This window comes from Cyprinodon tularosa, unplaced genomic scaffold (genome assembly GCF_016077235.1).
Source record: "Cyprinodon tularosa strain WSP-4 unplaced genomic scaffold, ASM1607723v1 ctg66, whole genome shotgun sequence".
NCBI classification, from domain to species: Eukaryota; Metazoa; Chordata; class Actinopteri; order Cyprinodontiformes; family Cyprinodontidae; genus Cyprinodon; species Cyprinodon tularosa.
Window position 1 is genome coordinate 3,856,790 of NW_024039407.1, and position 25,484 is coordinate 3,882,273.

At 38.7% G+C, this 25,484-nt stretch overlaps 2 protein-coding genes across 2 annotated transcripts; one reads left to right on the top strand and one right to left on the bottom strand.

Annotated features, from left to right (window-relative positions):
* Positions 1-1,486: 1,486 nt before the first annotated feature.
* Positions 1,487-10,104, bottom strand: peds1 (plasmanylethanolamine desaturase 1). The gene is made up of 6 exons (XM_038309285.1): positions 9,885-10,104; positions 6,477-6,596; positions 6,285-6,376; positions 6,047-6,191; positions 5,724-5,936; positions 1,487-4,260 (listed from the first exon to the last, which is right to left on the bottom strand). Exons 1-6 carry the CDS (start codon positions 10,018-10,020, stop codon positions 4,139-4,141), a joined length of 828 nt encoding a protein of 275 aa, XP_038165213.1. The 5' UTR covers positions 10,021-10,104; the 3' UTR covers positions 1,487-4,138.
* Positions 10,105-18,216: 8,112 nt separating this feature from the next.
* Positions 18,217-19,681, top strand: cebpb (CCAAT enhancer binding protein beta). Its single transcript, XM_038309284.1, has one exon. It carries the CDS (start codon positions 18,393-18,395, stop codon positions 19,254-19,256), a length of 864 nt encoding a protein of 287 aa, XP_038165212.1. The 5' UTR covers positions 18,217-18,392; the 3' UTR covers positions 19,257-19,681.
* The last annotated feature ends 5,803 nt before the right edge of the window (positions 19,682-25,484 follow it).

Here is a 25,484-nt window from a genome sequence, read left to right on the forward strand (position 1 = left end):
AAACAAGTCCGATCTGTGAGAATCAGAAGGCGTGCGCTGCCGCTACACTCATTGCTTTAATGGGCCCCACACACACAGAACTATCCAGGAAATCCTCTCAAGGCTGCGGTTACACCCGTGTTTGTGTGTATTGTCTCTTTAACTCAAATATTCACTATTATGCTTGGATTAAGCAAACTGAAAATAGGCAGCTTTTTCAGCTGTGATCTTTTTTTAATGTCTGGTGAAGGTTTTCGGCTGGAAAGTAAAGTCAGTGTTTTTTATGATTGTGTCAGATCATAATATTTCAATAATAAGAATCTTGTTTTTTAAATTAGTCTTAGAAATTACAAAAAAAATTTATTTAGACTGATTTTGGGGGTTTTCCAAAATCATTGAAATGAACAGAAATGTATGCTTATATAAATAAATCCAAGTTAATTCTTGTACTAAATTTACCAAAATAAACTTTTGATCTTTAAATACTTTTAAATCCACCAAAATATATAAAAGTACTTCTACTTCTTTAAAGGTAAATAACACACACACACACACAAAAAAAAGGTATTTGTTAGTTTTATTTATAAATACAGATTAATGTACACATTGTAGACCTCCCATATGGAAGACAACAAAAAAGGCATCAAGGCATTATTCTGATATCTAGAACCTCATGTTCAAGGGCATCCCTAACCAACATTGACATCCATGTGGGTCCGAACTCAAAGACAAACTGAGTCATTAGCTCAGGCTGTTTTCCCAACAAATGCTGGCAACATTTACTGTAAATCTTTAGGGGAATCATAAGGCAGTTAAATTTAAAATCTTCCTCCATAACAAAAAAAAGGCAAAGATGGTTTATTTATTTATTCATGGCCACAAAACAACCAGGAATGCCTCAGTCAACTGCCCACTTTGCCCAACAAGAACAAAAAAAAAAAAATCCATCCCAACTGAACAATTAATTTCAACATTTCAAATGATATCTTTAGCTCTGCAAATTTAGTGACAACCCCTCCCATAAAAAAAAAAAAATCCCAATGGAGCACTCAAATGGTTCTAACTACAATCCTGAGAGCATTTGGAGCGTAAATTTATGTGCAATAAATCTAATAATACCCACAACAACAGCACTTAAAACAAGCCTACAGCCAAGAGAAAGTAGTTTTGGTTTCCCGTTGAGCTCACTACAAATCTTTAAATTGTGAGACTCTTCATAGCCAATCAAAGTCTCTTCTAGCATTTCTTGAGCAGTAATTGTTACCCTACATCTTACAGGATTTACAAAAGCACAAAACATCCTTATAATTATCCTTATAAACCCAGAAAGTAATTCACGAAAGCTTCAACACAATCAGCAAAGCATATGCTGGAATCCCTATATTTAGAAAGTCCTGTCATAATTTAAATTTGCCTACTCATCATCCTAATACTGACCAAGAAGAGCTACATACACAACTAGAACCTCTGCAGGGCTCAAACATGAAGCCTTCCATTTAACCAGCTTAAAAACACTCTACACTTCTACAGTGTGTTCCTCCTGATGACCTTCGATGAATAATTGCACATAATCCAGTATGAAGGAATAAAAATCTGTAATATTATGTAGCTGAAAGCCTAACTTTGGGTGTAATGTTAACCGTTTATGTCAGGAAATGTCCAGATACACATCCAGCTAAGAAGGTTAGCTTCCACCATTTTAAACGGTTGCAATGACTTATCTGTGTGATTTGTGAAAGAATATAAATTTACCCCTATGTGATTTTGTACCACTGCAGTTTAGGTCATTTAAAGCTCTACTGTTTCCAGGTAGACGAAAGGATTAGTCAACCGTAGGACCTCAGATGTGAGCCGAGTATTAATTCCTACCAGCAGAAAGAGGAAAATATGCACCCGCTAGATAACCAAGGTGTAAGATTAACATCTATGTTGTACTTGAACTACTAGAAGGTTATATGGTTTCATGGCAAAATCCTTAACTGCAATGAAATAGAACATGAAACCCATGGCTGAGTCCATGAGTATGAAATGGATCGTTTACAGGAACCAAAGGATTGAATTAAAAGACTTTTAATTCCATCTAATTATATTTTGTATTGAAAGATAATCTATTTTTAGCCATATATTGCATGTTTTTTGGTAGTTCTCTTAAATTGTATATTTGATTTATTATGAAAATGATTAAACATAAAATGCTCAAATCATCTTGTTTAATTTATTTAAGTAGTTAGTTTCTAAACACATAAAACTATATTTATTTATTTGTTATGGTTCTGATTTGTGGTAATTATATTAGGTTTTACATATTGAGATAGAAATATAGTGTCTTTACCCAGAAACTATAACATTTCTACTCGAGGTATCATACCATTAGAATATTCTAAAGGAATTAGTACATAAAATCAGTTTTCAAAGCGGGTACAAATCCCTCCCGACGGTGTGTATGAATCATTGCATCGTCTACGTAAGGCTTTCTGTGATGGACACAAAGAAAAAGGTTGGAAAAAATAAAAAGCAAAACTGGATCAAATCGAGAAAAGAGCTCCTGAGTCGACATCGGCTTCGCACAAACGAGCTCTGATGGAGTGAGCATCTTACAAGCCGCCGTGCAGAGAGCATCCTTTAGCCTGCTGCGATTTACATCTTTAAAATGTGAAATTTACTTCAACATGCAGGCCGCTGCTTTTAACTCCAGGTTAACTCCTTCAAACTTAACAAACATGTAAACTATTAGAAAAAAGAAATATGTCAAACCTAAAGAGTTGATTTAAGACATTTACAGGCTTCCTATTACACTGCATAGATACTAGCTGTACCAAAAAAAAAAAAAAAGAAGAACAGAGCATCCGCAGAAGCACTACAACAACAGTAATTAAAGAATCCTTTCTGAGAGAGAAAGGTCATCCGATTTATCGCAAGCCCTTAAAATATGAATGAGAATGTTTGTAACAGTAACCAAAAGAGCACACAGCGGCAACATTTCCGAACAGGAATGTAATCCCTGGAAAGCGAGAAGCTGAAAACAAAAGACTAACAAGGACTGAAAACAACACACACACACACAGCTGGCACAATAACTTTGAGGCATTTGTGTTGGATTAATCGGACACAAAGCCCGCAGTGACACTCTTGCCACTAACGCCCCCGAAGTGCTGCAGAAGCAACGACACAAAGTACTGCATCTCTGACATGTAAGGCAGCTTGACCAATCAGCATGCGCCTCTTTTCCAGCAAATAATACAGATTTAAAAAATGAAGCCCTCCCACTTTAAAGAAAAGCACAGAATTGTCTCAAAAGCACAAGCAACGAAAAGAAACTTGCTTTAATCATCCAAGACTTTCTGACTTTGCGTATCATCGCTTGATTCCTTATAATTTAGATTATTTAGTAGATTTATGGTCACGCTGGTTCTCAAGCTAGAGCTGATCTATCCGTTACGGCTGTGTTTTAGAAAACACTTTGGGAATTTAAAACTCTTAAGGACCAAGAGAAAAAAAAACATTTTTAATACATTTTCTTTTAGTTTATCCTAACAAATGTCAAAAAAAATGTGCAGAGCTGAACCCAAATGTGCAAAAAGACAATAAAACTAAAAACCTCCTAATTTGATCACAAGCCATTATCATTTGGTAACCGTACAGATCCTATATAAACCCCGCCATACTGCTTCTATGACTCCCGCATCAGACTGTTTCCTTAGAGCTTAGAGGTCCAACTGAGAGTAAAGCAGTGAGGAGTAAAATGCAAACATAAGCTCTCCTACTTAAGTGAATGTTGGTTCTCCAAAGCGCTGGTTATTATGGGTCATTTTTTTTTAGGTGAGCAATAATCTGACCTCCTTTGTAGGTCAGATTATTGCTACTAGCAGAAACCCTACTACCAGAAACCCCCAAACAGTGTTGTTTGTGTAAATATTTGAAAAAGCATATATATTGCAGTTTGAAAAATGTGAAGAGCTGTGAAAGAAAATCCCAGAGACAGAGCCCTCGCATTGCGAAAAATGAAAATCAAAAAATGTGCAAGACTTAAAGCTATGGCATCAGAACTGTTTAGATGTTCATCCTGTGAACTGCAGTTTGTAAATCAGGCAAGAAAACGGGACGCGAAGCCTGGGCAGAGCCAGGGGTTTCTGAGGTAGGATGCAGTTAGCCTTCAGTGTTAATTGACTTTCTTAGCCCATTTTAAGTCGTCTGCCCTGGGTTTCTCTCCTGTCACACTCTGAATGAGGTCCTCCAAGGTTCTCCAGAAACCCAGCTTCTCCAGAGGGTAGTTCAGCCAACCTGCACAGCAGAGAGATAAACGCCATCAGCTCTAGTTTCATCAAACATTCAAATATACACGACTTTTCCAAAGGTTTAACTTCTTACAGGCCAGCTGGCGTGAAGCGCTTTAAATTAAGAAAAAGGATTCTAAATATTTCTGGGTATTTTTGTCTCATATTATAGGCATACTATGCAACATTTTTCAGTTAATTAATGTGTTCCATAACGTTTTGGATGATTAAATGAGTCATTTCAGGTTGAACAAAGGTTTTCTCGGCCGCCCTGGTGGTCTGTAGGGGAAATACCGTACTTGCAATTGCAGGAGCCCTCGGCCCGCACCCACAGGCTCAGAAGTCTCGTGCATCGCGAGAGTCGGTCTTGCTTTACGGCGAGAACTGCTACACACCCCCAGTTAAAGGCATGCTCGTTGCTAGCGCAGTGGCGATATTTGTGCAGTTATCATGGCGGAACCAGCGAGAAAACAGCGCCTGGCTTGACGGAGAAACCAGGAGAACAGCTGAGCATATTTACGGACAGTGCACTTTTACTTTCGCCCTCTGGGGGGAGCCTCGCTGGAAAATCAACACCGGTTGCATAGTATACCTTTAATGAGATATTACTCTAGACCGGAGGTCTTCAACAGGGGGTCCGTGACCCCTAGGGGGTCCATGTAGGTACTGCATGGGGGTCGCAAAACTTTTAGTTGATAAGACTTTTTTTCAATTTTTTCCACTAATTAAAATGTCTTTAAATCCACATTAACATGAATTCAACAGACTGTAGTAAACAGATAAATGGAGACAGAAGATGTCTTTTAGTCATCATTGCACACATGCAGCGACACACAGGAGCTCTTTCAAGCTGGGCACCGTTTCATTCACAACACCTGTCCCATCAATGAGGAATCAGAATCAGAAATACTTTAATAATCCCAGGATGAAATTACTTTAGTTACATTACTCCAGCTGTAATAGAGTGACTATAGGACCAGTTTGATAGAACACTATTTTATACAATATATATAAATAGGGGGTCCCCGCTCCATCTCGCCATCAGTTTGGGGGTCCTTGGCCTGGAAAACATTGAAGATCCCTGATCTAGGCTATTCATCATACCATTCATCATATCATTTTTGCATGCAAAATATTTAGTTTTTCTCATCCAGAAAATTCCAATTTATTAGCTAGGAGTTCATTTAAAATAATTTGCATATTGTGGAAAAATATATTAAACAGATTTATTACCTACTAGGGAATTAGATAAATTGAAATAAAAAATATAGGTCAATAGTACAAAGCAATGCAAAAGGGACAGAAATTAATTCATTTAGGTTTAAAAAAAATTGATAAGACTTTAGAGTAAAACAAAATTTATCCGAAAATATCCAGCTATGCCAAATTATATGGCCTTTAAATTAGACAAGGTTTCGCAAAAAGTAATAAAAACATCATCTTAGGACTTATGAGGGAGCAGGTACAAACCTGTGGTAATGCAGAAGTAGGTCTCATGGGGGGAGACGTGATGAACGCGGTGATGCTTGCGAGGAAGGATGATGTGACAGTCCTGCAGGAACACCACCCAGCGAGGAAGGCCGAAGTACGTGTGTGACCACTTGTGAATCTGGTTGGTGAGCGTCACGAAGATAGCCAGTGCATACAGGTAGCAATACCAGGGGTAGAAACGGTAGATCTCCGCTGCAGTTACAGAGGCAACGGGAGAATTCATGTTTATTATTGTTCCTTGCATTTTGTCTTCACTAAAACAAATTCAGACAAATGTCATCTTTGTTTGTAGAAACACTCACCGGGGGACAGAGTGAGGAAGTTGAAGGCCATGTTTGCGAGAGGGAATATGGTCAGCATGCAGTTGTCACCGTTGGTCTCGATGAAGTCGTGGCGGGTGATGGCTGTGGGGTCGATGTGGTGCTCTCTGAACGGCCGAATAAAAGCCTTTAGGAGGGAAAATATCTGGTTAGTAGGTGGAAACCTTCTGCACAGAATTAGGGCATGTTTTCATACTTTTAAAAGGTTTGGTGATCATACCTTTCCAAAGATGGGCAGGTCCACAGATCCCCACGTGTCAGCCCCCCAGTGCACCAGCCCTGACGCAAAGTCAGCGGTGAGGATTCCTGCCACTGAGGAAGAGGTCATGAAGTGGAACAAAAAACGGATCAAAACATCTATTGATAAATAAAAAAAATCTAAACCATGTGTCATTTTGGAGTCAGTGCTTACCAATCCCCAACTGTATATACCACACATGTCCCAGGTGGAAATTGGCAAGAAGGTGAATAAAGTTGAAGGCCATGAGAGAGAAGCAGAGGAGGACACTAATCCATTCTTGACATCTTTTGCCTGGCAGGAAATTTCATAAAAACAAAAAGAAAAGCCCCAAAATTAGAAATTATATGAAAAGGTAATGATGATGGCATTTAAAATAAGTTCCCAGTCTATGTTTAATCATCCAAATCGATGAGAGCAAACAAATACAATATTCAAATGCAATCAAACTTATTAGGTTCACCTTTAAAAAGCGAACTCTTTTTTTAGTGGGACAGATCTGAACAGATTCAAACATTTTACTCAGTTTTTCATTGCATAACAAGTCAAACTAAGGTAGATTAAACAATAAGCATCAGATTTATACAAAAAGTTTAAAGAAGCCATTATGATTGAACTAGTTTCTCCACTCTGGCCTTCAGACTCTTATTATCCTGCATGTTTTAGATCTCTCCAATTTTACCACAGATTGGAACGAAATTAATGTTTAACAGGCTTGTAAAGCATTGCATGCAGAGAGGGCATAACGCAATCATATTAACCAGGTGTGCAGGAGAAGAGACATCTAAAACAAAGGGCAAGAAATGGCAATCTAAACCTTTTCAGCATACAAAGCTCTGATTGTATGTTTAAGGTTGTCGCTGTGCTTGAAGTAGAACCTCAGGTTTCCTCAATCATTCAGGCATAAAGCTGAATCCATCTCCCTTATCTCTGCTAAAGAGAACAACCCCACTGCATTAGCTGCCTTCTTTCACCTGTTTGGCTTATGTTGCTCATGGTGAACTAAAAACAGGACTGTTTGGCTTTAGTCATCCTGCCCTGAGTAGCTCCTTCAAAGTCACTGTCTGCTCCTCCTATAATTACTCTCCTTGCCCAGCCTGTCAGTTTAGACGGTCTTGGCTGGTTTCCATTATAAGCGAGATGTTTTGGGTTTTTTTTAATCCGTCTTAACTATGTTTTAAATTGAAATAAAAGGCTGACTCTGGTTTAACCTCTCAAAACCAACCGGGTCGCCGTTTTAAAGCAAAAAATGGTAAATGGCATGTACTTATATAGCACCTTTATTCAAGTTAGGAGACTAATAATAACAAATAAAACAAATAATAACTCAGAATGCATGAAAATTACACTGGTTGGAAAGCTTAGATTCTCCACCAAAGCACAATTAACATACTGTAGATATAGCAGCATTTCAAAATGTACCATGACAACGCGGCCACAACAAGCAAGCATGTATTTATAACTGCTGTTCAAAAAATACCTATTATTTTCGAGAGTAAAAAAATAACTACTTTGAGTCTTGGTTGAACTGATGCAGCTTGGGTGTTTCACTCACCCGGTTTTCATGTATATATATTCAGAAATTAGGAGGTGTTAGCTTTCAAATAACGTATCACACATGTAATCTGGGCTTACAGTTAATTTCTTTTCCATTTGGATGTGCAAAATAGGTGAGAATTTCCCAAAATGAGGTGGATATTAAAGGAATAGTACACCCAAAACATGATTAGCCTTCATTTTCTACTCACCCCCATGCTGAACAACACTCTGGAGTACTTTTTTGATATCTCAAATGCATCTGGAGATCTGGGAGGCTTCTTGCTGTCTGCTGACATTCAAATAATGGAGGTCTATGGTGACCGAGACAGAAAGGTCCATAAAAGTCCACAAAAAAACGTGTCAATATTCCTCCATACTGCTCGTCCAATGTATTCCAAGTGTCCTGAGTGGGTAGCATCCAAAATTTACTCGAAACAAAGTCATTTAGAATGTTTTTAGAGCATAAACAGTAGTGTATAGGATTTCCTGAAAGCGCGCACATGCGCGTTCACGACGCTACGGAAGCCGGCAGACCAAACCAGCGCATTCAGCTCGGCAAAGAACTCATGCTCTTCCTCAACACTGAAGTCCTCAGACATTTTTCTTTCGTTGTTTCTTTCTTTGCACAGGTAAACAGCACATTTCTTCTTCTACGCTTGCATTATCGGCAGAGCATACGCTGAATGCGCCCTTTCATCTGGTTTGGTCTGCCGGCTTCCGTAGCGTCGTGATCGCGCATGTGCGCGCTTTCAGGAAATTCTTTACACTACTGTTTATGCTCTAAAAACATACTAAATGACTTAGTTTCGAGTAAATTCTGGATGCTACCCACTCAGGACACTTGGAATACATTGGACGAGCAGTATGGAGGAATATTGACACGTTTTTTGTGGACTTTTATGGACCTTTCTGCCTCGGGCACCATAGACCTCCATTATTTGAATGACAGCAGACAGCAAGAAGCCTCCCAGATCTCCAGATGCATTTGAGATATCAAAAAAGTACTCCAGAGTGTTGTTCAGCATGGGGGTGGGTAGAAAATGAAGGCTAATCATGTTTTGGGTGTACTATTCCTTTAAGAGTTTAATTTATGGGATTCAGAGTAAAGAGGCTGAAAACAAATAAAAGCTACATTATTAATTTCATTTATCACCTGATAACCTGAAAATAATTCTTTTAAAGTTGCTGGTATGAAGACAAAATTAACAAAAGATGCAAGGCAGAGAGTTGCGGCCTAGTGGTTAGGGCATAGAGGTTGTGGGTTTGAAACCCACTCCCACAGACTGCCATTCTGGGTCCCTGAGCAAGACCCTTAACCCCACACTGCTCCTGGGGCACCCACTGCCCCCCAAAAGGAAAGGGTTAAATGCAGAGAGTTCATTTCTTTGCATCACACTTGTGACAGCGTAATGACATTAAAATCTGGAGAAAAAAAAAATCTATTTATACTTTTGCAAGTCACCTTATCTGCTTGCAGCTGGAAGGAATCAAAATACCTTTGAAAAGCACACAGGAAGGAAGAAGGTCTGTTTACATCACAGCCAAATTAGTCATATGCTGCAGGCTGATAATGAGCAGCTTATTAAAAATCATAAAGTAGGTGTGGATGGTTTCCCTTTTGATCTAGTTCAGCCTGTATGAATATTACTGACATAGTTTAGAGGATTTTAGGTCGGGTCATAGTCTGCATCTCCACCGTGTTAGTTTAGTGAAAGGTCACAGTTAACTCCTATTAATGAGGGTTTTCATAACATCTGCCCAGTGCTGGAAAAGTCAACGCTGCACAAAAACTAATAAAAGACGAAGAAAAAAAATCAACCAGCCTCACATGATTTCTATTGTGTAACTAAAGCATTGTGGCTTTTAGCCGCTGACTGGTTATGTCACCGCTTCATTAGTCATTTCTAATATTTAGACCAAGGCGTTGTTTTTTTTTTTGTGATCATCTAAAGCAAAGCGTTATATCACACCCGTCTTCTTGAACATTTCAACCGGGAAGACCCAAACCCAGGAAGGACGCTGCTTCACAGAAGATCGGCTCACCTGGAGAGTACAGGCTGGCCAGCTCTCGGGCACCCGCGTGCTGTGGACCCCACCTGACCGCGCCCCGACCCGGTCCCTTCGGCTGTGCGGTCTCCTCTGCCCCTCCACACCCGTTGTCGGTGACCATACTCGCCATTTCTGTCCACTAAGGGCCCGTCCCCTTCGGTCCTTCTACTCGCAAGCACCGGGAACCAGCAGATTCGTCAACACCTCAGCCGACCTACATCGCAATGTTTTTGACCAATCAGAAACAAAACGGTGAGTGCAGCATCCAATGGCAGTGCGAGGAAATGTTTCCATATTTAGAAAGAGCCAATAGGGAGAAAGATTGCTAGTATTTCATTTCCTGACCCACCCGTGTTCCTTTCAGCTGTAGATGTTAGCGTCACCAGAAGATGGCGCCAGAGGAATGTGACAAGCTTCAGGTTTTGATATGTAGGCCTGTGTGTAAAAATATATATTGAATTATACACTACCGTTCAAAAGTTTGGGGTCACATTAAAATGTCCTTTTTTTTGAAGGAAAAGCACTGTACTTTTCAATGAAGATTACTTTAAACTAGTCTTTACTTTAAAGAAATACACTCTATATATTGCTAATGTGGTAAATTACTATTCTAGCTGCAAATGTCTGGTTTTTGGTGCAATATCTACATAGGTGTATAGAGGCCCATTTCCAGCAACTATCACTCCAGTGTTCTAATGGTCAGAGATGGCAAAAGTACTCACTTTCCGTACTTGAGTAAAAGTACAGATACTTGTGTTAAAAAATACTCTGTTAAAAGTGGAAGTACTGATTAAACTTCTTTACTCAAGTAAAAGTAACAAAGTACAGGCTTGTAAATTTACTTAAAGTATAAAAGTAAAAGTAGAAACCACTTTTTTCATGCCGTTTCCTACATTTTAAATGGATGTCTGCCAATAGGACTAGATCTCTGTTGTGTTCATTTTCAATCATCTCGTCGTCCATGCTACTATGCTAACGCCACCGCCACCAAGCTGCAATGATTTGCCGCGAATGAATACCGCTGAATCTGTCGATTCATCTTGTAGTGGTGCGTCAAATGCAACGTAGATTTCCATCCAATTAGATTGAATTTGGTATTGATGACGTGAAAAATAATAACGGTAACTCCATTGAAATGATTCAAAACTAAAGTAACGAGCCAATTTTTTAAAATGTAAGGAGTAGAAAGTACAGATATTTGTGTAAAAATGTAAGGAGTAGAAGTAAAAAGTCGCCATAAAAATAAGTAGTAAAGTAAAAATATCAGAAAAATCTACTTTAGTACGGTAACGAAGTATTTTTACTTCGTTACTTCCCATCTCTGCTAATGGTACAATGTGTTTGCTCATTGGCTCAGAAGGCTAATTGATCATTAGAAAACCCTGTGCAATCATGTTCACACATCTGAAAACAGTTTAGCTCGTTACAGAAGCTACAAAAACTGACCTTCCTTTGAGCAGAGTGAGTTTCTGGAGCATCACATTTGTGGGGTCAATGAAACGCTCAAAGTGGCCAGAAAAAGAGAACTTGCATCTGAAACTCGACAGTCTATTCTTGTTCTTAGAAATGAAGGCTATTCCATGCGAGAAATTGCTAAGAAATTGAAGATTTCCTACAACGGTGTGTACTACTCCCTTCAGAGGACAGCACAAACAGGCTCTAACCAGAGTAGAAAAAGAAGTGGGAGGCCGCGTTGCACAACTGAGCAGGAAGATACCTTTATTAGAGTCTCTAGATTGAGAAACAGACGCCTCACAGTTCCCCAACTGGCATCTTCATTAAATAGTACCCACAGTAGCCCTTTTGCATGGAGATTACATTTGTAAAGTACATGGCCACCAGTCAAGCTATCAACAGATAATTCCCCATGAACTGTATATCTCTGTCCAGAGTTAATATCCTTACTTGGTCATTGAGTTTAGGTGGGTAGCTGTAATTTGATTGTTTCAGATTTGTAATTTAAATGTTTTCACAAGCTTACCCCCATTTTTTTTAATAATTAAAATATAATAAATATGATAAAATACAATAAAATAACCCATTTTACATGTTGATTAACCTTCTCCAAGGATCATCTGAGGCGTTCACTGAACAGCTGGAATTATATTATAATTAAATTATACACCAGTGTACTCTTTTACTAATCAGATGGTTTCTTAGACACTTAGTTACATTAAAGGGGAAACTTACAAAAAAAAAATATGAAGATTATGTTACACTTTGTGTCGATTACTTAAAATCTCCATCAAAAACATTTAAGTTGTTGCTTTGAGTGTAACAATTTGAACTACATAAAGAAATTTAAAAAGTGTGAAGACTTTCTCAAGACATCTGCAGAACTATTAAAAGTTGCATGTACAGAAAGCCCTGTTGCACAGTGAATGTTAATCTGGACCTGTTTGAGCATGCAGATTCAACAATACAGCAACCATTCAAATATACCATAATATAATATGTAATGGTACGAGGCAGTACATTTAAACAAATAACAATTTAGATGCCCTGAATGTTTATTAATTCAATCTGAAGGCATCATTGACAGGTTTATAGTGTCAGGTTGGTAGGGGTTAATGCCCTTGCAGTGCTGTACAGTCACTGGATGCAATTACAGGATTAATTATAGACTTAAGAGGTAATTTATCAGCTCTCTTTGCAAACTCACACCCTTCTTATGCAGACACTTTCATAAGAACTATATAAGCAGAACCCTTTAACATAGACACAGGCTTAGTAACATGGTTTAAATGTTGCACCAGACCATTTATCTGGATTTTATAAGGATAACTTGTTGCTGTTTTACGACAGTTAGAAGCTGGGCTGTTACTCATATTTGCCTGCGTTTCCAGAAAAACCTCTAAGCAGAATCTTTCTAGGGGACGTCCCACAAAGAGCTTGGGTTTCATCTGCAGGAAGTTGACTTTTTTAAAAATATAGTTATTAATATTACCCAGGTTCAGCAAAAATAAATACAAATCACACTTTGTGTTCTAAAGGTTTGAGGACTGTGTGAATTAATGCACATGTTTGTTTGTTGTTTTGTTTTTTTAAATGAGGCATAACTGTAGTTCCGAACAGAAAGGAGATCTTGAAAAACAAATTTTTTAAATTAAGCACAAGGGGGCAGTAGTACCTAAAAATATAGTCATAAGACTCTGAATTCTGCATTTCTTTGTACTTTCACATATATTCTTTTAATGTATTTGTCACTAGAAATCAATGATCTGATAGAATAACTTTTTCAAACAAACACTTTCTGACACTGTTGTCAAAAATTGCAAATATGTATGAAATTAGACCCTGGTTCCAGATCTGAACCTGATTGTTTTCCTTATCTAAATAAGACCAATTAACAGCATGTAGCTCCTTTAAAAAAGTATTCATATTTTAACCACTGTCCATGCTACAGCTGTGGTCTAATATATTGAGGTTTAATGAGGACTAACACAAAATAGAAAATAATTGTAAAGTGAAATATAAATTAGTCATTGTTTTGTACTTCATTTTGCTAAATAAATCAGTTCTGCTCTAATTATACACATATTTATAGTCCATCCATGTGTAGTTTACCTGTAGTTCTAAATGTAGAGAAGTTTGAGTCATAAAACACTCTCTAAAGCTTTAAACATAGAGCTTGGTCAAATCCGTCAACTATGAAGGAAAAGAGGGCAGCAGAGCTATGAGATGTGGCCGTCCCCTCGCTATAGGCCAGGCAAAGATAGCCAGCATAACCACGGTGACTCTGAAGTAGCTGCAGACACCACAGGTGGAAGAATCTATTAACTCCACATTCTGGCCTTTCTGGAAAGGTGACAAAAAGGAATTTTTCCAAGAAGCCATAAAAAGTTCTATTTGAAGTAGGACTGAAACAACTCATCGGATCAATTGTGATTAATCAATAATAGAAATAATCGTCAACTATTTTAATAATCGATTAATCGTTCAATGTAGTATAGACTGTAAAATGTGCCTTTAGCTGACAGAGTGACCCACTTAACATTTTGCATTTGGGTATGCAAATCCAACATATTCGTCTTACAATAGTTCAACCAAAATCTCTGACCTGTCCAGTTGTCACCCCACTAAAATTGTAAGATAAGCTGCTGTAGATGATAGAAGTTTTGGAGACACATAAACATATGTAAGACAATGAAAAGTTTTGACTTTGTGTAAAAGATTATGTTTTTTAAAACTAGAGCTGCACATCTCTTTAGAACAATAATCCTTGCTTGGAAACATGACGGTGGAAAAGTGATGCTGGGAAGATTCTTTTTCTCTTTAGAGAAAGTAAATCTAGTCAGAATGCATGGCTGTCCACCCGCTATAGTTGGAAGAAAATCTGTTAGAGGTTAAAAAAAGACTTCAGATTGGAGGAGAGTTTTATCTTCAGGTAGGACAACAGATGTGAACGAAGTCAGAGCTGCAATGGAATCACTAAGGGATAAAAAGCACAATCAAAAATCAGTTCAGGAATCTATGGATCGATTATAATTGTAGATTTACAGACCCTCCTAACCCAGTCTGATTGAGCTTTAAACTATTTCCCAATTTCATAATTTGAGTCTCAAGATGTGCAAAAGTGTTTGAGACTCACCACAAAAGACTTCAGCTGTAATTACAACAATAAGTAGCTCTATAGCATATAAATTTAGGAAAGCTGACACATGCCGCACTTTTCAGATTTATGTTGGTAAAAGAAAGAAAAAAAAAATAAGAGCAAACAAAACAAAAATAACAATACATATCAACTGATTAGGTTACTTTTTTTTGGTGTATTCTGTTCTCGTCCTTTTAATTAATAGCTGTAGCATATATATATATATATATATATATATATATATATATATATATATATATATATATATATATATATATGTATATATTTATTTATTTATTTATTTATTTTTTTGGTAGTTTTTATTAGGGGCCCAATATTTAATACACATTTTATGGCAGTATATTCCTCCACATCCATTAGACAATTACAGAGACCTTATCTATGCACTGAGTTGTGACAGACATAAACCAGACAGGCTGAGTTGCTCCTCACGCCCACTCTGACCTTTATACAGATTTAGAGATTTATCCTCCAATGCAAGGTACCCCTGCTCAACACTATTTTTTTCCGTCCGCTACTGATGAAATAAAGAGGGTGGAAGTTGCGGTAAAGAAGCTGCCTTATGATGCTGTCACTGTTATGATCTCATTACGTGTGAACTTCATAGTGAAAAACATGTTTTCACTATGAGGTTTATTTTTTTTTTTCCATTATGGTAGACCTTTGAGGAGAGATTGAGCAGCAGGGGGCGTCGGTGGACAGAGGAGATGTTTATGGCCAGACTGAATGGGGTAGTTGCTGTTGCTTTTGTATTTTCGCTTTTATTTATTGCAGTTTCATTTTAGAATAAATTATTAAAATATTTTAATTCGTTTCTCTATTTCCTTGGATGTTGCAACTTTGACACTGAACCAAAATGAGGTTCAGTATCACAGCACATGCAGAAAGCCGACGGTTCTAGACCCTGTTCTTCAGATTTATTTTTTTTTTAAAACTCCATTACCAGTTTGGCATGAACCCTTTTCTTTGTGTTCCGTCTGGAACACAAAGAAACAACGGCAACCAGGGACCCTGTCAAGGGGGTCCAAGGTAGGCGATAGCCACCCAATCGATGTGATGGGGTAAACTGCATGCCCTCTGATCAGTTAGTCATAAATAACATTTATATAATCATGCATTTAGAAGAAAATAACAATATGCAATGATTGCAATATCTCTTTATTTGTTTATTTAAGTAAAAAATACATCCATCCATCCATTTCCCTTCACACTTATCATGGGGTCACGGTGTTGATCGTGCCTATCTCCAGCTGTCAATGGGCGAGAGGCGGGGTCCACCCTAAACAGGTCACCAGTCTAACGCAGCTCAACACAGAACAGCACAGGACAAACAACCTTTTACACAAACACACGCCTAAGGGGAATTTACCTAAGCCAATTAATCTAACAGCCACGTTTTTGTACTGTGGTAGGAAGCTGGAGTACCCAGAGAGAACCCACGCATGCACAGGGAGAAGATGCAAACTCCATGCAGAAAGACCCCGGGCCTGGTTAGGGTTAGGGTTAGCCCCATCATAATATAATTTTTCAAATATTTAAATAAACAATTAGGACAGTTACATTATTATTAAATTAAGGGAAAAAAACACTTATTTTCTAAAAAAAAAAAAAAATTAAGTTAAATATACAACCAATAACAACACATTTTAGCTTAGATCTGTGGAACTCTGGCCCACAACATCACAAGCAAGAGGACTGTTTGCAGAGTGCTATATATTATGGAAAGTTTAGTGGAGGAAAACAATGTGGAAGGAACACAAGTGATTGAAACATCCTTTGGGAAACTCTAAACCAAATGTAATTCAAGAGTTCAATAAAATGAGAGACACCAGACCAACAGATGAGCTGAAGTCATCAGGTGATCATATGCATGTCATGTGTTTATTGCTGAGGTATTCATACACATGGAACAGCAACCAAGATTTGTGCACATACTTTGTACATCGTTTTCATTATAATCTTCGGTTTCTGCAGTCAAAATCACGGCCTTGAGTAAACACCATTAAATAACGTCAACAGAAGACGCGGTTTTCTGAATCATCACTGCCTGAAGAGCCTTTATACTCCTTTAGTCTCTGGAATATCAATTTCAAAATGCTAATCTGCAGTCTAGTTTTATTTTGTTTGTTTTGTTTTTCTCAGCCCAGGAAAGATTAATGTGTTGCTTAACCGAAAGGATGCAACAGTTGTGGCCCATGTCCTGGATATTTCTGTGTATGCTGGCCTCTTAAGCACTCAGTTTAGCTGTCTGGACCTTGTAAATATCCACTAAACTCTTAAAAACGTTTTGTTTCATAATTCTCTTGGGGCTGCGATTGCAGCCATTTCTTGTAGACATTCTTCCAGCACAAACTGCTTCTTCCATTTTTTTATAGTGTGTTTAACGTGGCTGACTCCTTATCGGATGTTAATAAGTCTGCTGCTCATGTGCTCATAACTAAAGCGTATTTTTTTAAACTAACTTTTTTATTGATCTCCTGTAATTACAGATTATTTTTTTATACATTAGCTGTATACAAGGGTGTAGGTTTGATTTAAACTTATAGGGACACTATTGGTCTGATTTCATTGGTCCTGTGCAAAAAAGATGTATGCTCGTTTTTTTATGGTTGACGGGAAAATTAGGGTATATTTTGTTCAAAGAGAAAAGCAGTATTTCTTGCTACATTTATACAAATTTTAAAAGCACTACACACACTAGAAGCTTTTTATCAATGACTGAAGCTTAACTGGCTCTGATGAATGAGGAATTAGGACTTTTTTCCACTTTGAAAAAATTACCAGCAACTACGGTAAGACAGAAAGTAAATCTGTGCCTATTTAACAGAATATAGTCTAAATATGTCTGTTATATGTGGATTTATACTTTTTTTATATTTTGAAGATATAGAATTGTGCAGAGGTAAATAGAGGTAAAACCCACTCTTTTAAATGTTCTCTTTGTATCATGAAACAAAGCGAAATAATAGGTTCAAAGGACGCCAAATAAATGTTTTGTATTTACATGAACTCTGCAACTAGAAGAGGAACTGACACTTAGCATTTAATATATTAACCTCACTCTACAAGTTGTACATCTAGGATGTAAATACTCTGTTTACCCATTTCATGTATTTTATTTAGGTTTGAAACAATTCACTGGATTAATCAATTATTTAAATAATGTCAACAAATTTAGAAATCGATTAATCGTTAACTGGAGTATAGAGACTCTAAAACAGGTCTTTATCTCACAGAGAGAACCACTTAGAGCAGGAATTATACCAAAATTGTAAGATAAATAATTCACATTTTAGATCAAACATGTTTTCTTCTGTGAATATTATCCATCTAGAACCCCTCTACTGCTGCAACAAATCTGTATTATAAATTATAAACATGTTATTCACATTTAATTGTTGGTGGGGACAAGTAGGCTGTATAGTTCAAATGAATAGATATAAAGGCTTGGGAGGTTTGAATGTGTGCAATGCTTCTACTTGAGTTTCACTTTCTGAAGTAAAGAAATACTGAAACAAACTGACATTTCAATGATATTTTTATAAAGATCCAGATGAAAATGTTTGTTTTGAACGTCTTCCGGTGCAAAATCGACACATTTATAGCGGGAAATAACCTGTACAAGTAGTACAGGTTGTTCAGTTGATTCTTGCGTCACACACCTGCCCAATTTGGCCCCGCCCTCCCGCTCTGAATAAAACCCCCCCAAGAGACAGGAAGATCTGTCAAAGTGAAGCCTCCGCAAACTTATTACTGCGTGTTACCACAGGCAAGGGAGACAGAGGAGGATTTAAAACGCAGCGCATTCCCGACGCGTTTCACAACTGCTGTCAGGGCGCCTGAACTCAGCCCTGCGCGCGCCTGCAACCCGGCGGCTCTTTAGATCCATGGAAGTGGCCGGCTTGTACGAGGAGGGCGGCTTCGCGATCCACGGCAGAGACGGGGTCATCGCTCCCATCGGCGGCGGCTCGTACTGGAGGATCGGCGACTCAATGACGGAGCTGGGTGTGGAGGAGCGGGAGAGAGCCATAGACTTCAGCGCGTATCTGGACTCAGCCCTGCACTGCCCGCAGCAGCAGCCGCAGCAGCAGCAGGGCGCACAGCTCTCCGACTACCTCGGGGATAGTAAGATCAAAAGAGTCACGGCTCTCCACAACTATAAAAACTACTCTCTGCTGAACGAGCTGGAGGCGAGTCAGTGCGATAAGTTGCGGGAGCCCTACGGACTGGCTTATACGGAGCTGCAGGAGACCCGGGTGGACGGCGTGCTGAGCGCGGAGCTGGTGGGGAGCCGCTACCGACCCACCGCTCCAGCAGACAGGGAAGACAGCCAGGAAGACCCCAAAATGGAAAACGGCTCGTCTGGTTTCGACATGAGGTCCTACCTTCATTACCAATCCACCAGTGGGAGTCTTGGGAACATTTCCACCGCGTCCTCGACCTGTTCCAGCCCGCCCGGCACACCTGCGCCGTCAGGTAGCAGCAGGTCGCCGTCGCACGGCGGCAAATCGTCCGGAGGCAAATCAAAGAAACGCCTGGATAAGGACAGCGAGGAGTACCGGCTGAGGCGGGAGAGGAACAACCTCGCCGTGAGGAAGAGCAGGGACAAAGCCAAGATGCGCAACATGGAGACGCAACAGAAAGTGCTGGAGCTGGCTGTGGAGAACGACCGTTTACAGAAGCGCGTGGAGCAGCTGTCCAGAGAACTGGCCACCTTGCGCAACCTGCTCTCTGCAACCGGACAGTGTTAGACACCCTGCTGGACTTTACACATGTTGAAAACATGGGGTACTACTCACCCACCGGTTTACAAGGACACAGAAAGAGACTGAACAAAGTGGGTGCATGGGGTTGCGCAACAATCAACGACTCTTCCTTCACATGTCAGCTTAGCTTTATTCTCAGATGTCAAATTTTATATATGTGTGTGTGTGTGTGTGCAGTATTTCTGTGCAGGTTTCACATCCATTCCTTGTGAATTTCTTCATTTTGTGTACACTGTGTCTGCAGCAATGGCTGTCAGGGGAAGAGTTGTGCTGCAGTGAAATGATGCAACTCTTTGAAATAGTATTGCCAATGAATGAAATAAGTATAATTATTTAATATTGAAAGGTGAAATGCTTTAATTGTACTTGATATTTTATTGAATTAAACAGATTTATACTTTGGTTAAAGATTTTCGCTTGTTTTTTTCTTATTTTCTTTGTTTACGCCATGCTTTATAGGCTTGCCTAATATCCATGCTCATCATGGTCTGTGTAACAGCACGTTTAAAGTTACAACATATTGCAGTGACACAAGAAGCTTAGCTGCAGGAAAAATGTGCAATTTCCAACTTCAGTTAGATTTATTCAACATAGAGACAATTCACATCAACTGTATCGGATGAAACAAATCCAGCTATGTAGATTCACACTAATAAAAGGTTGTCTAATTCATATTATAACATAAACACCAAAAAACTGAACTTAATTTGCACCAATCTCCCATCCTGAGAAAACACACTACAAATGCATTTATTTTGGCAAGTAACTTCTTCAAATTCATACATTTACAAGAAAAAGTAAATGCATTCAACATGCCTTATGCAGTATGCGCAACTTATTTGCTTGAACCTCCTAAACCAGACTCCTTAGGCGCCTTAACTGGCAAGTTTCTGTTTGACTTAATGATTTGACACAAAGTGCACTGATCCTGAAATAAATCCAGCCAATTTATACTGAAATGATACTGCTGAGAGCAGCAAAAAGCAAACGAAAAAAGACTTGGTCACTTTTGCACACAGCACAGAAACGCTCGCTTTATCTTTAGCGCGAGGCTCTGTCAATAGCCTGCTGGGTCCACTGGCCCAGAGAGGGGTTCAAGGTCGCATGGAAATTAATCAGCAACTAACCTCACCGCACTACCTGCTGAGGTCACACCTGATCAGCCGACAGGACTGGCTGGTTGGTGGCAAAGGCGATATGTTAGAGAATTTAAGACAGGATAGGAGTCAGCAGGCACAGCTGATAAGCTGACCAATGGCTTCATGGTGGAATTTACCACCATGAAGCGCTCCGACTGCGTTTTACTGTGTGCGCTATGAATCGTATCTACATGCAAGCAAAAGCCCAGAGGAGAGCAGATAAAGACAAGGAGTGTGACGTGATTTAAGCAAGTCAGGGTGGGAAGTAAAACCTACTACACTTGCGGGGGGAAAATTGTGTTGCAGTTTAACATAGAAATGGAGCACAGAAAGGAGTGTTGCACTGTTTGTGCAGTGGGAGATCATACTTTGGATGTTTCAACACAGTCATTGATGATTTGGTTAGCTTTTATGGGTTGTGCAACATCCTCCCTTTTCCAACACATAGAAGAATGTTACACCCACATAAAAAAAAAACAAAAAAGCACATTGTTATCCTGCTTAACAATAGCTGTAAGGAGTTGTGGTTTTGGCTTCCGGCCCTCTGGTATGAAAAGAAGTGGAGCTAATGACATCTATCATATAAAAGCTCCCTTAGGAATCAGATTTCATTCCTCCAAATTCTCCCTGAAACAGTTTGAGGATTCTTTGAAACATCTTTTTCTTCGATGAACCCACCCCCCTACGGTCGATTTCCCAACGCCGCCACAAGCTATCCCACTTCAGCTTCTGGCCCCCCTCAAGCTAGAGGGGGAAATTCCCACACAGGATGACCTCCTCTCTACAGAGTTCAGTCCAGCCCTCTTTCCTCGTTTTACCGTCAATGGGCAGTGCCTGTCTGTAAAAAAAACTCCTTGTTGCATCACAACCCCTCCAAACTGGTCTGCTAAAAGCTCCTCTAATAAACCAATACAAACACACACACAAAAGCACACACCTGTCATCCCAGTGTCTTTGCCAGTGTTGCAATGAAGGACATTTTTTCTTCTATGAGTCATAAAGTAATGTAATAAATTGTTCCTCAAACCACTTTGCTTATATTGTTGTACTGATTTAGGAACATAGCGTCACAAAGATGATATATAACCCCAGTTATATTAATTATTGTTATCATTTAGTTAAAAACATCACATTTTTTACATCTTCAAGTCATAATTTTGGATAGCTGATATGTTCTCTTTTCCTCTTTTAAAACTGATTTGTAAAATACAAAAATAATAAAATATAAATCATCAAAGTAGACCGATATGTGAACTTTAACAGTCACATTACAGGGTGCCTTAACTTTTTTGGCCCTAAATCCCTTTAAAAGTTAGACATCGTGCTTAGATCCAAAGTAATTCAGCAGCAAAAGAGTAAAAAAAAAAAAAAAACAGATCTGTCTAGAAAGCCATTTCTATAGCTTCCAGCGAACCACAAGATACCCGTTATCTACAAATGACAAGAGAATGGAGCCGTGATCAACCTTTTCAGGAGTGGACGGCCAACCAATATTATTCCAACATAGCAATGACTCATGTAAGAGTTCAGAAAATACCTCACAATAACATCCAAGGAGGTGCAGGCAGGCTTCACTTACCTAAGCTAAAGTTAGCATTTATCCCTCAACCATAAAAAAGAGACAAAGATGGCTAAATGGCAGTACTCCAAGATCAAACCCACTGCTGAACAAAAAAAAAACAAAACATTAAGGCTTGTTTTATTTACTGTCTGGAAAGGATCTTGATGATCCACAAGACTTTTTAGGCAAACAATCTTTGGACAGACAACACAAATGTTGGATTTTTCAGAATGTGGGTGTCCCATTAATACCAACAGTAAAGTAGTGGTGAGGCTGTTTTTCTTGCTTTAATTAGACTTGCTTTAATTAATGGTAGGAAGTAGGGATGCACAATATAATCGGCCCCCTATCGGTATCGGCCTGTATCGGCCTTAAAACTGAATATCGGACATCGGCCACCCCACCGATATTTAACCCGATATTTGATCAGCTTCTGAGTTTCTAAAGTCTAAAAAAAAAAAATACTACTTCTTCTTCTTCCTCAAAAACTTCTTTTTTACAGACTTAAAAACTTCTAAAGACGAGGGAAAAATATTGATACATTAAAATATCACAATATGTTCATATGCTGATATATTGCCATTTAAAAACACCATATCAATCTCTTTTACTAATGAAATATTGCTATATGTCATCGTTATGCTACGAAATCCCCCGAAAATTCACGAAATTTTGCCATATTTTTATATGTTGATGTATTGATGCGGTATCGATCTATTTTACTAACAAAATCTCACAAGAATTTGCAAAATATCACAAAAGTTTGTAACGGAATGATGAAATTTCACGAGATTTTGAAAGTAAAATAGATCGATTACGCGTTTGATATCAGCATATGAAAATGTATTTTAGCATATTATTTTTCAAAGTGTCAGAAATGGATAACAAAACTGATATTTTTTAAATGACTACTTATTTTTGTCCAGCTTTAACATCAGTATCGATATCGGTTATCGGCTACATGAGTTTTAAAATATCGGCATATCGGATATCGGCCAAAATCCCAATATCGTGCATCCCTAGTAGGAAGTTCTGATCTGAATCCGGTTGAGATGCTGAGGCTCAACCTTAAAAGTTTGTTCATGTAGAAAACTCCTCTAATGGGGCTGAATTACATCAATTCTGCAAAGACGAGGGGACAAAAATATCCCTCCAAGTGATGAAAAAAAATCTAACTTTTTCACAACCCCTTGATTGCTGCTATGGGGCCAAACCAGTTCATAGGTGTAGGATCACTGATTCACACAGAGTCATGGAGTTTTGTTTTTTCTCTTCCTTCCTTGATAACAAAACTTCTTAACTAAAAGAATATAGTTTGTACTTAATAGTGTTGTATTTTACTAATGCATCTGATAGATATTCTTAAACACAAGCCAAAAACAAAAACATACTATGAGGCGACATTTTTACCACACCCCTGTGTTTATCAATGAAAGCTCTTATCCCTAACTTTTATCAGATTTTCACAAAATTTCAGAAGAATTTCCTATCAGTGTTCCTATCTGTTTTGAAGGATTTTTTCACACGAGAAAGTCTGCTGATGACCTGTCGCGTCATTTTAATGGACATTGGGTGGATTTTTATCTGTGCTGCAGTACAAATACTTTGTTACTGTACTCAAGTAGATTTTTCTGATATTTTTACTTTACTTTACTACTTATTTTTATGGCGACTTTTTACTTCTACTCCTTACATGATTGAAAATGAACACAACGGAGAACTAGTCCTATTGGCAGACATCCATTTAAAATGTAGGCAACGGCATGAAAAAAGTGGTTTCTACTTTTACTTTTATACTTTAAGTAAATTTACAAGCCTGTACTTTGTTACTTTTACTTGAGTAAAGAAGTTTAATCAGTACTTACACTTTTACCAGCGTATTTTTATTAACACAAGTATCTGTACTTTTACTGAAGTACGAAAGTGAGTACTTTTGCCATCTCTGGCTGCAGGCCAATGAAATGGCAAAGATCATACTTTAAAATCACTGCCGCTAAAATGCTTGTGAACATCATTATTTAGAAATAAAAGAAAATCATAAGAGATGTTTTACACATTTTCCTCCCTTTGTTCAATTTTATCACTGATTTTCAGTAACAGTCATTCTTTAAAACACTTGCCTTTCCATGCTGTCAACATGCAGGAAAAATGGGCATTTGCTTCATATAAAGTTGAAGGACATAAACCAAAAAATAAACGCGAGGCTGATGAAAAAAGTTAGACATCATGATCTCCTTGCTTTGAAAGATCAGCAAAACACATATTGAATTAAGCCTTTATTGTCATTATACACAATAAAATGAGATTTGGAGAGCAGCTCCGTAAAAGTGCATACATAAATAACACATACATACATACATACATATACAATACATTAGTGCAAGTCCGAACGTAGGTTGAGTATGGTAACAGCTTTAGGAAAGAAGCTATCCCTGAGTCTGTTTGTTCTGGTCCGTATTGACCTGAAGCTCCTGCCTGAGGGCAACAGGTTGAAGAGATGGAAGCCGGTCCTCAGGATGTTTCTGGCCCTACTGAGACAACGAGAGTGGTAGATGGCAGTCAAAGAGGGCAGAGGGCAGCCGATGATTTTTTGTGCAGTGTTTGTCACCCTCTGCAGTCGCCTCCTGTCGGCCTCCGTGCAGCTGGAGTGCCACACTGTTACAGCGTAGGTCAACAGGCTCTCAATGGTGGAGCGGTAGAAGGTCACCAGCAGCTGAGTTTTTAGTTGTTCCTTCCTGAGCACCCTCATTAAATGTAGCCGCTGCTGGGCCTTCTTGACCAGAGCTGTGGTGTTGGCCGACCAGGAGAGGTCTGCAGAGATGTGGATGCCGAGGAATTTGAAGGACTCCACTCGCTCCACACATCCACCATTGATGTGCAGGGGGGCAAAGGCGGCTTTCTTCCGTCTGAAGTCCAGGATGAGTTCCTTAGTCTTGTTGATGTTTAGTGCCAGATTGTTTGATGCACACCACTCACCAAGTTTCAGGACCTCATCCGTGTAGGCGGCCTCGTTTTCCCCCTGTAATCAGCCCCACCATCGTTGTGTCATCAGCGAACTTGATGATGATGTTATCTTTCACTATTTTACAGCCTCACCTCAGTCATTTCAAAATCTGCATACATATGAAAACAGTAGGGATGTACGATATAATCTGCCCCCTATCGGTATCGGCCTGTATCGCCCTTAAAACTGAATATCGGACATCGGCCACCCCACCGATATTTAACCCGATATTTGATCAGCTTCTGAGTTTCTAAAGTCTAAAAAAATAAATAAATAAAAAAATACTACTTCTTCTTCTTCCTCAAAAACTTCTTTTTTACAGACTTAAAAACTTCTAAGGACGAGGGGAAAATATTGATACATTAAAATATCACAATATCTTCATATGCTGATATATTGCCATAAAAAACACCATATCAAATCTCTTTTATTAATGAAATATTGCTATATGTCATCGTTATGCTACAAAATCCCCCGAAAATTCACGAAATGTTGCCATATTTTTACAT